The 12,595-nt window shown below is 43.0% G+C and overlaps 1 protein-coding gene across 1 annotated transcript in view; it reads right to left on the reverse strand.

Moving 5' to 3' along the window:
• LOC119021404 (paxillin-like) overlaps positions 1-12,334 on the reverse strand; it is a 28,947-nt gene extending 16,613 nt beyond the window's left edge. Inside the window, exon 1 of the mRNA XM_037101681.1 lies at positions 12,150-12,334. Within this exon, the coding sequence (XP_036957576.1) occupies positions 12,150-12,162 (13 nt within the window). The 5' untranslated portion in view covers positions 12,163-12,334. The remainder of the gene's footprint in view (positions 1-12,149) is intronic.
• Between the last annotated feature and the right edge of the window lie 261 nt (positions 12,335-12,595).

A 12,595-nucleotide genomic window follows, 5' to 3' on the forward strand; every position in this document is an offset into this window, starting at 1 on the left:
GTGTATGTGTGCGTGGCGCAGCAGGCAAATCCTCAGAGGCTAGAATGTGGGTTGACGCAGATTAAGGAGCCTCCCTTCCTCCCAGATGAATGGTGTGCATTTTAATTACACAAACGCTGCTCCGCATGGGGCTCATTACAGGAGAGAGAGCGGGAGAGAGATAAAAAAGAAAAGGGGACTGGGAAGATTGTAGTGGCAGAGGAAGGGATGAAAAAGACAGCAAAATGAGAAATGAAAGGGAGGGGGACGCGGTGAAATGAGGGTATGAAGAGGAAGCCATTTGAAGAGTCAACAGCAAAAGGAAGGACAGATGTTTGCATTTAAATTGTGGCCTTTCATAGTCAAAATCAGCATAAAAAATGTTATAAAAACTGAGAAAGCACTAATTTTACTCAGAGTTTTGTTCATTCAAAGTCCTGAACGTCAACAGAGGCAACTTGCATATCCCTGACAGGACATCCTGCCGCTTGAGCTCTTATCAGTGCTGACCACTGCATGGAGTGAATCAATGCTGCCTACTACCCAACACATCTCTTGTTTATTCAGCCCTCAGTTCATTTCAGGGAGTGTGTCCTACCAAACGTAACAAAACACATCTTTTAACAACCTGCAGGGGGTGATGTCGAGTTGCGCGTGAGAGCCGAGCACACCCCTGGCTTCTCTCTCCTAGGGGCTGGTGGGGGTATACAGAGCAGGCTTTATCTGCCAAGGTTCATAAATGCCTCGGCATTTGCTGAGATACAAGCTGACACCAAAGTGAAACTAACAGGATGAATATCAGCTGCGGGAATCTGCCTGTGCAGCAGGTTTACCTGTGTTCCCTGACCTCCTTTTCTGCATCTCCCGACTCTCATTCCTTTAATTTCCTTTCCTCTTGGCTATCTGATGTGTTGCAAGGTGCACGCCGGCTGATATGAATTCCTGACGTGCCACAGCTCGTCTCCAAAATATGTGGGAAAGAGTGAGAGATGCAGAGAAATGTGAGGTGCACACGAGCTTAGAGAAGGTTAGAGCGATAAGGAGGGACTAAAGGCAAGATGGGACGGATGATAGAAAAATAAACACCAGGTGTTAGACAAAGAAATCTGCACATAGTCTAGAGTTGCAACAATTGCTTTTTCTTTGTCAAGCATGATAGTGAAGGAGTCTTTCAGTTTTGGTTTGTTGGTTGGACAAATGAAGCAATTTTGAGGGTGTCTGGGAAATTGCGATGAGCATTTTTCACATTTATTTCATATTTTCTAGATGATTAACCATGAAAATAATTGATGGAGATGATCAGCTGTAGCCCTAACACAGTTGTTTTGGAGTATCAGGGAATAACTGTATGTGATACTTGAAAAATAAAGATGTAACAATTTTAATGTGAGGAACAACCTTCAGCTACTAGTCTGCGTGCAAGTGTGCGTTGACATGAAGTGACAGTCTTTCATGTTTTGTTATGAGGGAGAGGTGGCCTGTGAATGTGACACAAGCTGACAGACCATCATGGAGAAGATGAATCCCTCTCGTTGCTTCCACCAGAAGGAAAAGAGAAATCAGGACAAATGGGTGCACACGCACACGCACTTGCACTTTCCTCCCCTCTGGGCTCGTGTTAGACAGCAGAAGGCCTGTGCCTGTGTTCATTTGGAGCGCTTCGGCGGGCACGCAAAATTAAATCACACCAGAGACACACACACACAGGTGCACCAGTAGAACAACAGCACTGCACACAGGTGCCTCTCAGCTAGGCTGCCTGCACAAAGACAGACCGAGGCATCCATGCTCACTATAAATACATTCCGCCCGACCCTGACCTGTGGGAGCAGAGACCTACAGTAGATGATGGATGGCTGGCTGGTCAAAGCAACAGTAGGACATTACAGACCACCCAACCAGCCTGTACTAGGAATTATATTACATTTACAATACAGATGTTCCTAAAGACTAAATTCCCTGACGTTTAAACTTAAAGTGTGAACAGTTTCAAAGTGGTATTATTGACAGCATCACTGTCTCAATGTTAATTTATTCATTTAGTCTATAATGGAGACAATGAAAACAGTGCCAGGCTGCCATTGGACAGTCAAAAGTGATCCCACTTTAACGATGTTACCTAAAATATTGCAACTATTACACCTTAGCCACAATAGTTGATTTGTTGCCATTGTTTTAAAACATAAATCATTTTTAAAAAATGATGGAAATAATCGTAACTACTAATAATACTAATATTTCTGCATCCAATTAGTGAGGGTAGTAACGTTTAATTGACTGTCTGACTAAACAAAGTACATCTCTTTACAGTACTCGTACACCTCTACATGGTGGAGATGGAGATCCGAGGCTGGAGTTTCCTTATGTTTAGATCAATGGAGTGTTCCTGCTACAAATGCCATTAAAGGGAAATGGCACTACAGCGCACACTTGCAATTAAGTCATAGAATACGACTGCTGACAAAGCAGCTTGTGCTCCACTCTAAACTATTCAATACAATTATAGCAAGCTGTTCAGACACATGCAATCCACAACTATATACAGCACACAAGTCAAGGAAAAAACATTGTACTGCAAAGTGACTGAATGCCTCGTTGAGCAGAAAGTGATTCCTGATGAAAGATGCTACCCGTGGGATTGTGGATATGGTCATATTGGTATGACTTAAAGCACAGTGTGGCCTCACGCTGCCTCAGCATGACAATTTCCTCATCAAGACAAAATGACACTTCTGTGCATGCAAGAGCAAGCTGACACACATTTTAAGCTCCATGACAGATGCTGCAACAACAAACTTTAACTACATAAAGCTACGAGCCCTCCTGCTGGTTAACACTTACTCTACATATGAGCTCATCTTCCCCAGTCTGACTGCAGCCAGGAAACCTTTGTTGCATACATCTCTCACTCACCATGTTTCCTGACTGTGTCTACACAGACAGCTTCTGAAAAAGGTAAAATGGCAGGCGCTAGCTCTTTTTAGCAAGTTAGTGACTATAGCTGGAGAGGCAGCTACAGGTAGAGACCAAAAACAGAGCTATAAGAGAGTAAATATTTGACTTGCATTCATCTGGTGGCCAGAAACATGACCATGGTGCTATGTATATCTGCTGAATATGTAAGTAGGCCACTGTTGGCTAGTGAGGCCGCTATATCAACTTAGGAGGTGATAAAAGTCAGTGCTGTGTTGACAGCTTGTTCTGCTGCCCACACATAGCCAAGAAATAATTTAAAGGAATAGTCTGCTCAGAGTCAGAGGATACCACTCTAATATTTGCAGTGAGTGTGGAGTGTGAGCTAAGATCTGGTTAGCCTAACTTAGCATAAAGATGGAATTCAGGGGCAAAAGCTACAACAAGTGACACGTGATGTGAATTAGTAAGCTAAAGATGTGTTTCGTCTTATTTTTTTATCCTGTCTAAACACAGCCTGGATAGCTGATTCTCTCTAGTTTCCATCTTTAGGTTCAGCTAAGCCGGGCTAACCACCTCCTGGCTCAATATCCATACTTGACACATAGGCATGAGAAGGGTTTATTGATCCTAATATCTTAATCTGGGCAAAAACATTAATAAACATATTTTCTTAAAATGTTTTTTTTCAAATTACAGGGCAACATCAATGCTTTTAACAGAACAACCACTTTAATATTCACTATTAAAATAAACATTTGACCTAACCGATTAGCCTATGTGGATCTTAATGAGCCTTCTTGCAAGGGTGTGACAGTTAACTATTCACAAGCCTAACACATCTTGTCTGTTTATTTCTACTGAGAAACTAACACCCTTTAAGCCTGTTGACGAGTCCGCTTTCCTGTAAATTACTGCATCTGACCTCAGCACATAATGCATAAAAAGGCTGCAGTCTATGATGTGTCAAAAAGGACGTTTGAAACATCCTTCTTTCCCTTGTAGGTCTTACCAATAAACACTATTAAGAACCAGGGAACACCATGTAATCAGGCATGAGAGAAAATAAGAGTGCACTGTATTACTTTAAGTAATTTTAAAAAACGCTGGATTTTTCAGACATTCAGCATCTATTCACTATATTCCCAATATACCATGTAACTATATCTTCTAAAGCAGTCTAACTTAACTCGAACTGAACTCAAGCCACTGTGCATCTGATATACTTCAAACAGTGATAACTTAAACTGGATTATGTGATTTCATATATTACCTCTTAATTAGTATTTGTATGTCTTCTTTAATAACCACTTCTATTGTTCTGTTATGGCTTGTGAGCTGTGTTTATATTGTTTTCTAATCTGTGCTACAGTGCCCGCGGGGACAATAAGCATCTACTGAACTGAATCGCTACATTTGAGTAAAATCACTAATTAAAGGATTTCTCAATGTATGAATAATGCATGAACACACTATAAAAACCGAGAAAAGTGAATTTGAAAGTGAGACAGGAGTATCTGTAACTCAAACAGCACCAGTAAAAAGATAAAAGACACTCTCCTCTCGCTGTCTCCCACCTACCTCCCCCTTCTTATTCCCCACAGTGAGAGGCTTACAGAGGAACACAGAGGTGGTTTGTGGGCGCAAAAGCTTTCCTGTGGTTTACACGTTGCCCCTGTGGTTATTTTGAGCATCTGTGCACTTGAAGCGGTGGTGAAAGCACTTTAAAAATGTTTCGGTACTGTGGGCGGATTTATTATAGACGGTATGTATGAGCCATTGCTTATTTTGGAGTGTTTTGTTGGACTGCAAACTACATCAAAATGTGTTTGGTACTCTGAATAACATGTAAACCAGAGCTACTATGAAATGAATGGCCATTATAAGCAATTAGTCATTTTGGTTATTTTTCAAGCAATAGAGTCAAATATTTTCTGGTTGCAGCTTCTTAAGCGTAAGGATTTGCTGCTTTTCTTTGTCATTAATGTTTGTAAGAGTTTTTCGAAGAAATTCAAAGACATTGTGCGGAGCATTTTGACTCCTTTGTTTGTTTGTTTTTTACATTTTATAGACTAAAGGAGTAACTGATAAATCATTAAATATAATAATGCAAATAATCATGAGTTGCTGCCCTTATCTAAACCACATATAAACACACAAAGGTTTAGCAATAGTGGAAGGAAAATTATCGAGTGAAATATTGTTGTTAAATTCATGACATTCACCTGTTCATCAGCAGTGCTGTTAGACAGGAAATCCTTAGCATTTGTCCTGTGGGGCTGCCACTCCACTCGCTACGAGACAACTTCACTTTACTGGTGTGATTGAGGACAGCATGCTGCAACACGTTGCAACATACTGTCTACACCGGCTGGGGCCTCCTCTTTGGAAATCTTTCACTGCCATTCTACTTGTCAAGGCACTATTTCCAAAGTCAAGGATCGATATTTGAGCTACTTTCCTTTGCTTGCTTCAATCATTATTCAGCTAATAAAAGTGGCAAAAAAAATGGACGGCCAGATGGATGGACGGACATTTTTCCGCCCTTTCCCTTAATCAGTTCTGCCTGGTTCTGTCTTTTCTGGGTTGAAGTAGGTCACAGCACCAGAAACAAGCTGCTCTTTGTCCCCCTCCGGCAGGACAAGGACAGAGGGAAGAGGATGGAGAGGAGGGTTTGTGAGGTCGGAAAAGCAGGCCAAATCATTCCACTGGAAAACAGTCAGCTCCAAGAGGGTGCCAGAACCCGCATGTCTGTGTGTGTGCATGTGTGTGTAAACTCTTGTTAAGCTCACACCCCTATAAACCTGTGGGGTAGTAATCCTGGACCTAAGCATCACTGATGCTGTCATTAACCCGAGTGGGGTCTAGATCGGCTCTCTGAATGATCCTCTTTAACAAGCCAGATGTTGATTGTAAATCCAACTGAAGCACAAGCGATCTGAAACTAACACACACACACAAACATATACTAATGCTCACTTTCGCTCACATGCGCACACTCACTTGCTCTCCACCCCCTCCAGCTTCTCAATGCATCAAAGGCCTTCATTGTGGTGGCTTTATTTCCCAAATAGGGCAGCACCAGCAGTGTGATTATTTAAACCTGGGCCAAGGCCAGAGGAAACCTGCCGGGCACAAACCCATTTCCTAATAAAACATTGGTGTGTTATCTAAGCCTGCTGAAGAAATGACATTTAGGAGCCAATTACAGCAAAGCCTGAAAACCCATGCAGGTGTATTTGAAAGGGCATCTGTCATTGAAAGAGCTCCATTTCACATGACAAATAAGCATTCATTGAGCTGGAGCAAAGGGACACTATTTGTACAGCCTTTTCCTCTCCCAATGCTGAAGTTGATTCCCTTTTTTTTGCGCTACCGATTATATTTTGCAAATACCGTGGCATCTTTATCGTCTATGCTTAACTGTTACGCCAACTGTTTTCCTATTACGGCTTGCCTCAGAGGATCAGCAGCAACGCATCATATGAGCTGTCAGTCACTGTCAGACTCCAGTGCCTGGAGGAGAATCTCACAAAGTCAACAGGGAAATCAGTTTATCAGAGGATATTGGAAGGCTGAGAACAGCTGTAGTGATGCGTGCATAGTATAAACTGCGAAGCAGCTTTGATTGATTGATTGATTTTCTAAGAAAGAAAATGCAAAATTCTCTGATTCCAGCAACTTAAATATAAATAATTTCTGACACTTAACCTCTGTTGACTGTAAAATAATTATCTTTAGGTTGTGGACATTTGAAAACTCATACTTTCATATTTTTAATTACAATTTTGGCTTCCAACTATATGAAAAAAGACAACTGAGATAAAACGTGTATTTTGTTGCATTCTGTTTTGCAATGTCACTCTTGTTTTGACTCTTGTTATAAATACATCGCTCCTTTTTAATTTACAACAATATTAAATTATATCTCTGTCAATAGATCCTCCTAAATCCCACACACTGATTAGACCATTAAAAGTTTAATTAACGCATGATGTTTCCAAATTTAAAGCACAATCATTCTAAATAATCATGATCTCAATATTGACCAAAATAAATTCGGAAGATTGTTTTTCCCTACAAATACGCGATACAGCGTACACTATAACTGCTTCATTTCTTCATCGGCCAAATCTGTAAACAGCAAAAAAAACCTCAAGAAAGGAAAAGACCACAAGCAAATCAGTTCCTTTCTCCTCACATTAAGGAAGTCACCAAAAATAGGACAGGATGAGGCACATTCACAAGTTAGTATGACTAGCATGATGTCTGTGGCCTACAGTGGGCTATTGTGTTGGTTGACCACTACAACATTAGAGAGGTCACGCAGGGCACTTCCTGCCATGAAACTGCCCAATAAAAAGGGGCTCACTGAGCTCAGCTGACACAAAGCAGAACAGAGGAACATGACTGACGTATGCGGTAACTACTTTGTATGACATGCTCGTCTATAATTAAAACTGCACAGTTCCTGACCACAGCAAGTTTTTGCTTGAATCCAAATTGGTCTAAATATGTTTTTTGGCGAGAAGGTCTATATCCACATAAACACCGGTTCCAGAGACCTACAGTAGCTGTTCGGATATCGACCCTGCAGGCTGTTGTCACGGAGCGCTAAACCCATGAGAGATGACATGACGGTTGGCTGAGTGTGGAGCTGTCGCTGCTTAGTCAGCTTCCCCTTCAGAGCTGTCTGTCCACACCAGCAGTCTGCGATCAGGAGTGTGCATGAGTGTTCAGTGTGTGTGTGTGTGTGTTCAGTGTGTGTGTGTGTGTGTGTGTGTGTGTGTGTGTGTGTGTTCTTTATTCATGTGCTTACACCATATGTTTCAAAGCCCTGCAGCACTTTCATTTTAAAGCCAAACAGATGGATAAATGCTGGAGGAGATACAGGGGATTCTCTCAAGCCTTCAGATGCTACATTGATTTCGTGTGTGAGTTATACGCATGTGTCACACACAAGAGACTTATCATCCAGTGCAGGCCTGCCCCTTGTTGTATTAAGCCGGGGGATACTGAAGATGTAATTCGCAACAACAGCTTGCCAGGTTTTTGAGCTCAAGTGAAGAGGAAGTTAACTTGAGGGGGGTTTTTGCAAATGGGAACTTCCAAATCCAGAGTGACATTACACTTAACAGTAGTCCAGTGAGTAAGCATTAAATTTCCATCAAGTTTGGAGACTTGCCACAGTATGTAATGCCGAGATATCCTAACTTTCAGCCTTTAGTACGGATCGAGCTCCAAAAAACACTGGATCTTACACTTCCCATAATGCATCTCAATAGAATATTTTGTTAGAACCTCCCTGCATACTAAATGCCCAAATGTTTCAAAAATCTACACCCCCTGGTTTGTAACCCCGTCGTAATAACCTTTAAGGGTAAAGTTCAACACATATTAGTACATACTCTTATTTGCGTATTGGACAGGAGATTGTCACCACTCTTGTTTCTGTATGTATGTACCTGGAGCCAGTTAGTTTAACAGAAGGACTGGGAACGAGGGGAAACAGCTAGCCTGGTTTAATCCAAAAGTAATAAAAATCAATTTTTAGCACCTCTAAGGATCACTGGTAAACTCATTAGATCCCGTTTGTTTTATCCGGATATAAACCAAATTGTAAAAGCAAAATACACACATTTAAATTTTGCTCTATCTATTAGCTCTGCAATTTATTTGTCTGGCACATAACGCTCTGCACATAACATTAACTGATCCAAGTTAAGTCGCATTTGGAAATCAATACTTCTCTGCTGGCAGGATGGTAGCTGGCGGAACAAGCTACTGCTAAGGTAAGGTGTTCAAAAACTTTCTTTTTAGTAAACTCTGTGTACACAAACAATGTTCTCAATCATGTTCATGTGTAGAGACCCTGGTGATACTACAAGCAAAGTTTCATGTTGTGTCGAGCCTTCTTAGTGGTTTAAAAATAGCTATTTTGATGCCATCTTAAAAAATGTCATCTATAGCACTCCCATTAAAAAAATGAGCTTGACGTAATTATGCTTTCACATAAAGGTTTGACTAGGCTACACGCACAAAAAAGCCTAGGTTGCATTTTGGTGAGAGTTCCGCTTGAAGTCAGCATGCTAACCAGCTAACCTCTAGCCAGATTGTATCAAGAGATAGTCCGATAATAAACAACACTGGCTTCTTTTGTAGATTCCTTCAAAACCGGAACTAGTTCACTGGTTATAATGAAACAGGCACAACAGAGTTGGAGTACAGCATAATTCAAAGGAAGCTGAAGGTTGACTTATGTTGATAACAACAATGACTGGCGAGGCTCTAGTGCTAGTAGGCGTGAAGAAATTAGGTTATCATACAAACTGTGTCCCTGACAGAGTGAAAAAACTACCACTAAGGCATAAACACCATCTGTGCCACAGTCTAATATGGAAAATGTAGAGGAGTTATCACACATCTACATGTGAGCTGTCTGATGTTTCTTCTGGTGTATAAACAATGAACCAACCTAAATTTAGACTTGGGTGAGTATCTAGGCTACATCAGATCTCATTTGGAGTTGGTGAAAAACTACTCTGCCCACGCCCACTCTAGGAGTGACATTTCCATCGCTGCAGCTGCTACGCTGACAGGACTCTGGGGAATCACTTCACTTCAAATGATGCTACTAAGGCGACAGTAAACCAAATCAGTGAACAGTTGCTGTGTTTGCAGACATGAAAAAGGAAATACTGAAAGGTACTGCAGCTCAAAGTCAGTAAAGGGAAGTCAACTTTGGAGGCTATTTGACATTCATGTCTTGTTGGTGCAGGCCCAGAGCGCTGAAGCAGGGAGCAACGCTTGACAGCGCTGATAGCTGAGGAGGGGAGGTCAATGAAAGTTTGCCTCAGAACATGCCACGGCATCTTAACTGCAAAGACCGCATAAATAAAGGGAAGCACAAATGACATCAAATCCATGTCTAGCATAAGAAAAGAAAGCTTTTTACATCCAATTTCCAATTCTGACTTTCATTACTGACTGGAGTTAAAGACCTGATGATTGCCAGCGATCAAGCGCCACAATCAACTTTCATCCAAGTCTTCCGAAAAGGCTAATCTGCGCTGCTGCAAACTCCAGTCAGCTTTAAACTGTCAATAGATTGCAGCCTGCAGCTTCCTATGTGGTTCACCACAGGAATGGAGGGGAGTGGGGAGAGAGAGGGTGGGGCAGTGCAGTGTTTAAGGAGGATAAATTCTGGCTGAGGACCAATCCCTGCATGTGGGCCTGATCTGCACCGACGCCCTGCTTGTGAGGCTGCTCCCAAGGAAGTGTCTGGAGATCGCAAAAAAACTGAGTGTGCAACCATGATTTCGAATCATAGCAACAGAGCTGTTAGAGAGAACCTGACCCTGTTAGTTAGAGTCACTGCTTTGGAGCAATGTGGGAAGAAGGGAAGGACTGGAAGACATGAACAATACAAGTGCGGGAAAGGGGTTAAAAAGAGGGGCCTGCTGGTTGGTGGAAGGTGCTGCCGGCTCAGCATTTGAGAAGAAGGAGTCCTCTGCCAAAATTACATGTAGGTTTCGTTGTCCTCTCTGGGGTCTGAGGTTGAGGACTCCCTGCACCGTCTCACTTCAGCTCTTTGGGAAGAGCTTCAGTAGATCCAAAACTGCACTTGAACCAAAACTTTAAACACATTCAGTTCCCACCAGCAGATGAAGGGAAAATCCCCACCCCATCAGCACCACCCGTAAGGACTGAGAAAACAACACTGGGCAAGCTTGTGTGCCTCATTTTCACCCATCTCTGCTGAAACGATGACAGGATTTACAACCCTGTGACATGGTAATTACACTGGGTTGTGTAACACTCCTTTTTTAAGCAGCTACTTTAAGGAAAGCCCTTCACCCATGTAAGCCGAGAAGGTATCCATAAATATTGACTGGATATAATATGACCAATATTCTCGACACCAAGATGTCAACCAGAGAACTGGGTTTCTACCCAGATGGAGATGTTTGATTCAGGTGTGGAGCCAACATGATTGTATCGACTAAGGAAATGCAAACATAAGCCGGTCGTCCTGTCCTGGAATGACAATGAAAAGTTAACTTGCTGAGGAACAGAGCCGTATCTCTTATTTGAGCAAACGTCCACTTTCTGCAAGACATTTATCATCTTTGACTTTATGTATTCAGGATTTTTTTTTTTAGCCCCCAATGAACTTGACTCCTTCAGTGCAACACGGACATCCTGCTAAACATAACCTTACAGTTGCCAGGGTAAAACTCGAAACCCTTGTAACTATCGAGAGCTTTCCTTCTGATATGGATTGCGCTGCACGTTTTTACACCACCAAGGAGGGTCTGCATAGTTGTAGGAATTACACAAGCAAGCAAGAATTTCAAAGCGTTGAGGGAAAAAAAATAATATCAAGGGAGCAGTTATCTGGAGAGCCAGGTTGTGCCGAGCTCTACACATCCTTCCTGTCACCACAGCCTGCCCTCAGGCATTAGATTTTCTGCTGTCACCAAGATTGCCTTTAATTCACTGAGTTAAGCTCATCTTTATGGGCAGGAGGACGGCAAAGCTCCCCTGGATTCATCTGCAGCTGTATACGTTGGCAAACACAGCACGGGTTTTACAATCAGCTGAAAAGAGGGCTGAATTGGCTCCAAGTGGCTTTAAATGGGGGCTACAGAGGTCGGATGTTTTTGATCAGAGCAGCCAGCTGTTACCAACCCCACCTGCAGTGGAGGCAGTTATGCAACCCTGACAAGTCACCGGGAGGGAAATCAATAGTGTCTCATCAGATGTCGATCGGTGGTCAAAATACACACATTTCCTCCCCGTTTTTGAGCGTGAAAAAGTTGCAGGAGCCCTGTAGCCCGTCTCGCGCGGAGTTACGTGGGGAGATTGTGAGGTGAAACTCGCCATCAAACGCTGCCAATGCCTCGGACACAGCTCGACTTCCCCACAAAGACCCGTTTTCCACTACAAATAGCGGCAAACACACATGTTAATGAGGCTAATTATCGCAGCGAGCCTGGTGCCAGCGGTTCCTTGTGTCAGCACGCGGGGCCTTTCCGGGCAGTAACCTCGCGCTGGGCTCAGCTCAACCTGTGTAACTTAAGCTACCTGAACGAACCGCCGACCCAAAACAGACAACTACAGTGGAAAAAACCTCCTTGAACACACTCGTTTAGCTGAATAAAGACCCAGCTCCAGCTTTGTCTGTTTGCGCTAACATCTTACACACACACATACACACGCTGTGTAAATGTTGCATTCACGGCGAGCGAACTTACCTAAATCATCCATGTTGGCCGGAAATCGTTCCAAGGAACCGGACCGGTCCTCCTCTGTCGATCACAGCGGGACGAGAAGCAGCCGATTCAGCCCCCAGTCGCCAAATGTCCGACCCCAGGTCTCGCTGTCTGGACGTAGCGAAGTTTTCAAGTTCCCCTGCTGCTCGACGAGCCTCGAACACACTCGCGAGCACACACATACCCTCCCTGCTGCCCCCCTGGAGTCTCCACCAGTCCACACACATCCAGCCCCCTGCCTGCCCACCAGCCCCTGCACACAGGGACCGGCGGCATCTAGCGGCAGAGGGCGGTACTGCAGCACCGCAGCTGGAATGTGCGGTCAATCTGTGAGTCCAGAGAAGCACAAAGGAGCTGAGATGTTCACTCTGTGTATGTATGTAACATAGCTTCAAATTATCTTTATTTTGTTAGATTTTATTATTATT

This window comes from Acanthopagrus latus, chromosome 6 (genome assembly GCF_904848185.1).
Source record: "Acanthopagrus latus isolate v.2019 chromosome 6, fAcaLat1.1, whole genome shotgun sequence".
In the NCBI taxonomy this organism is placed as follows: Eukaryota; Metazoa; Chordata; class Actinopteri; order Spariformes; family Sparidae; genus Acanthopagrus; species Acanthopagrus latus.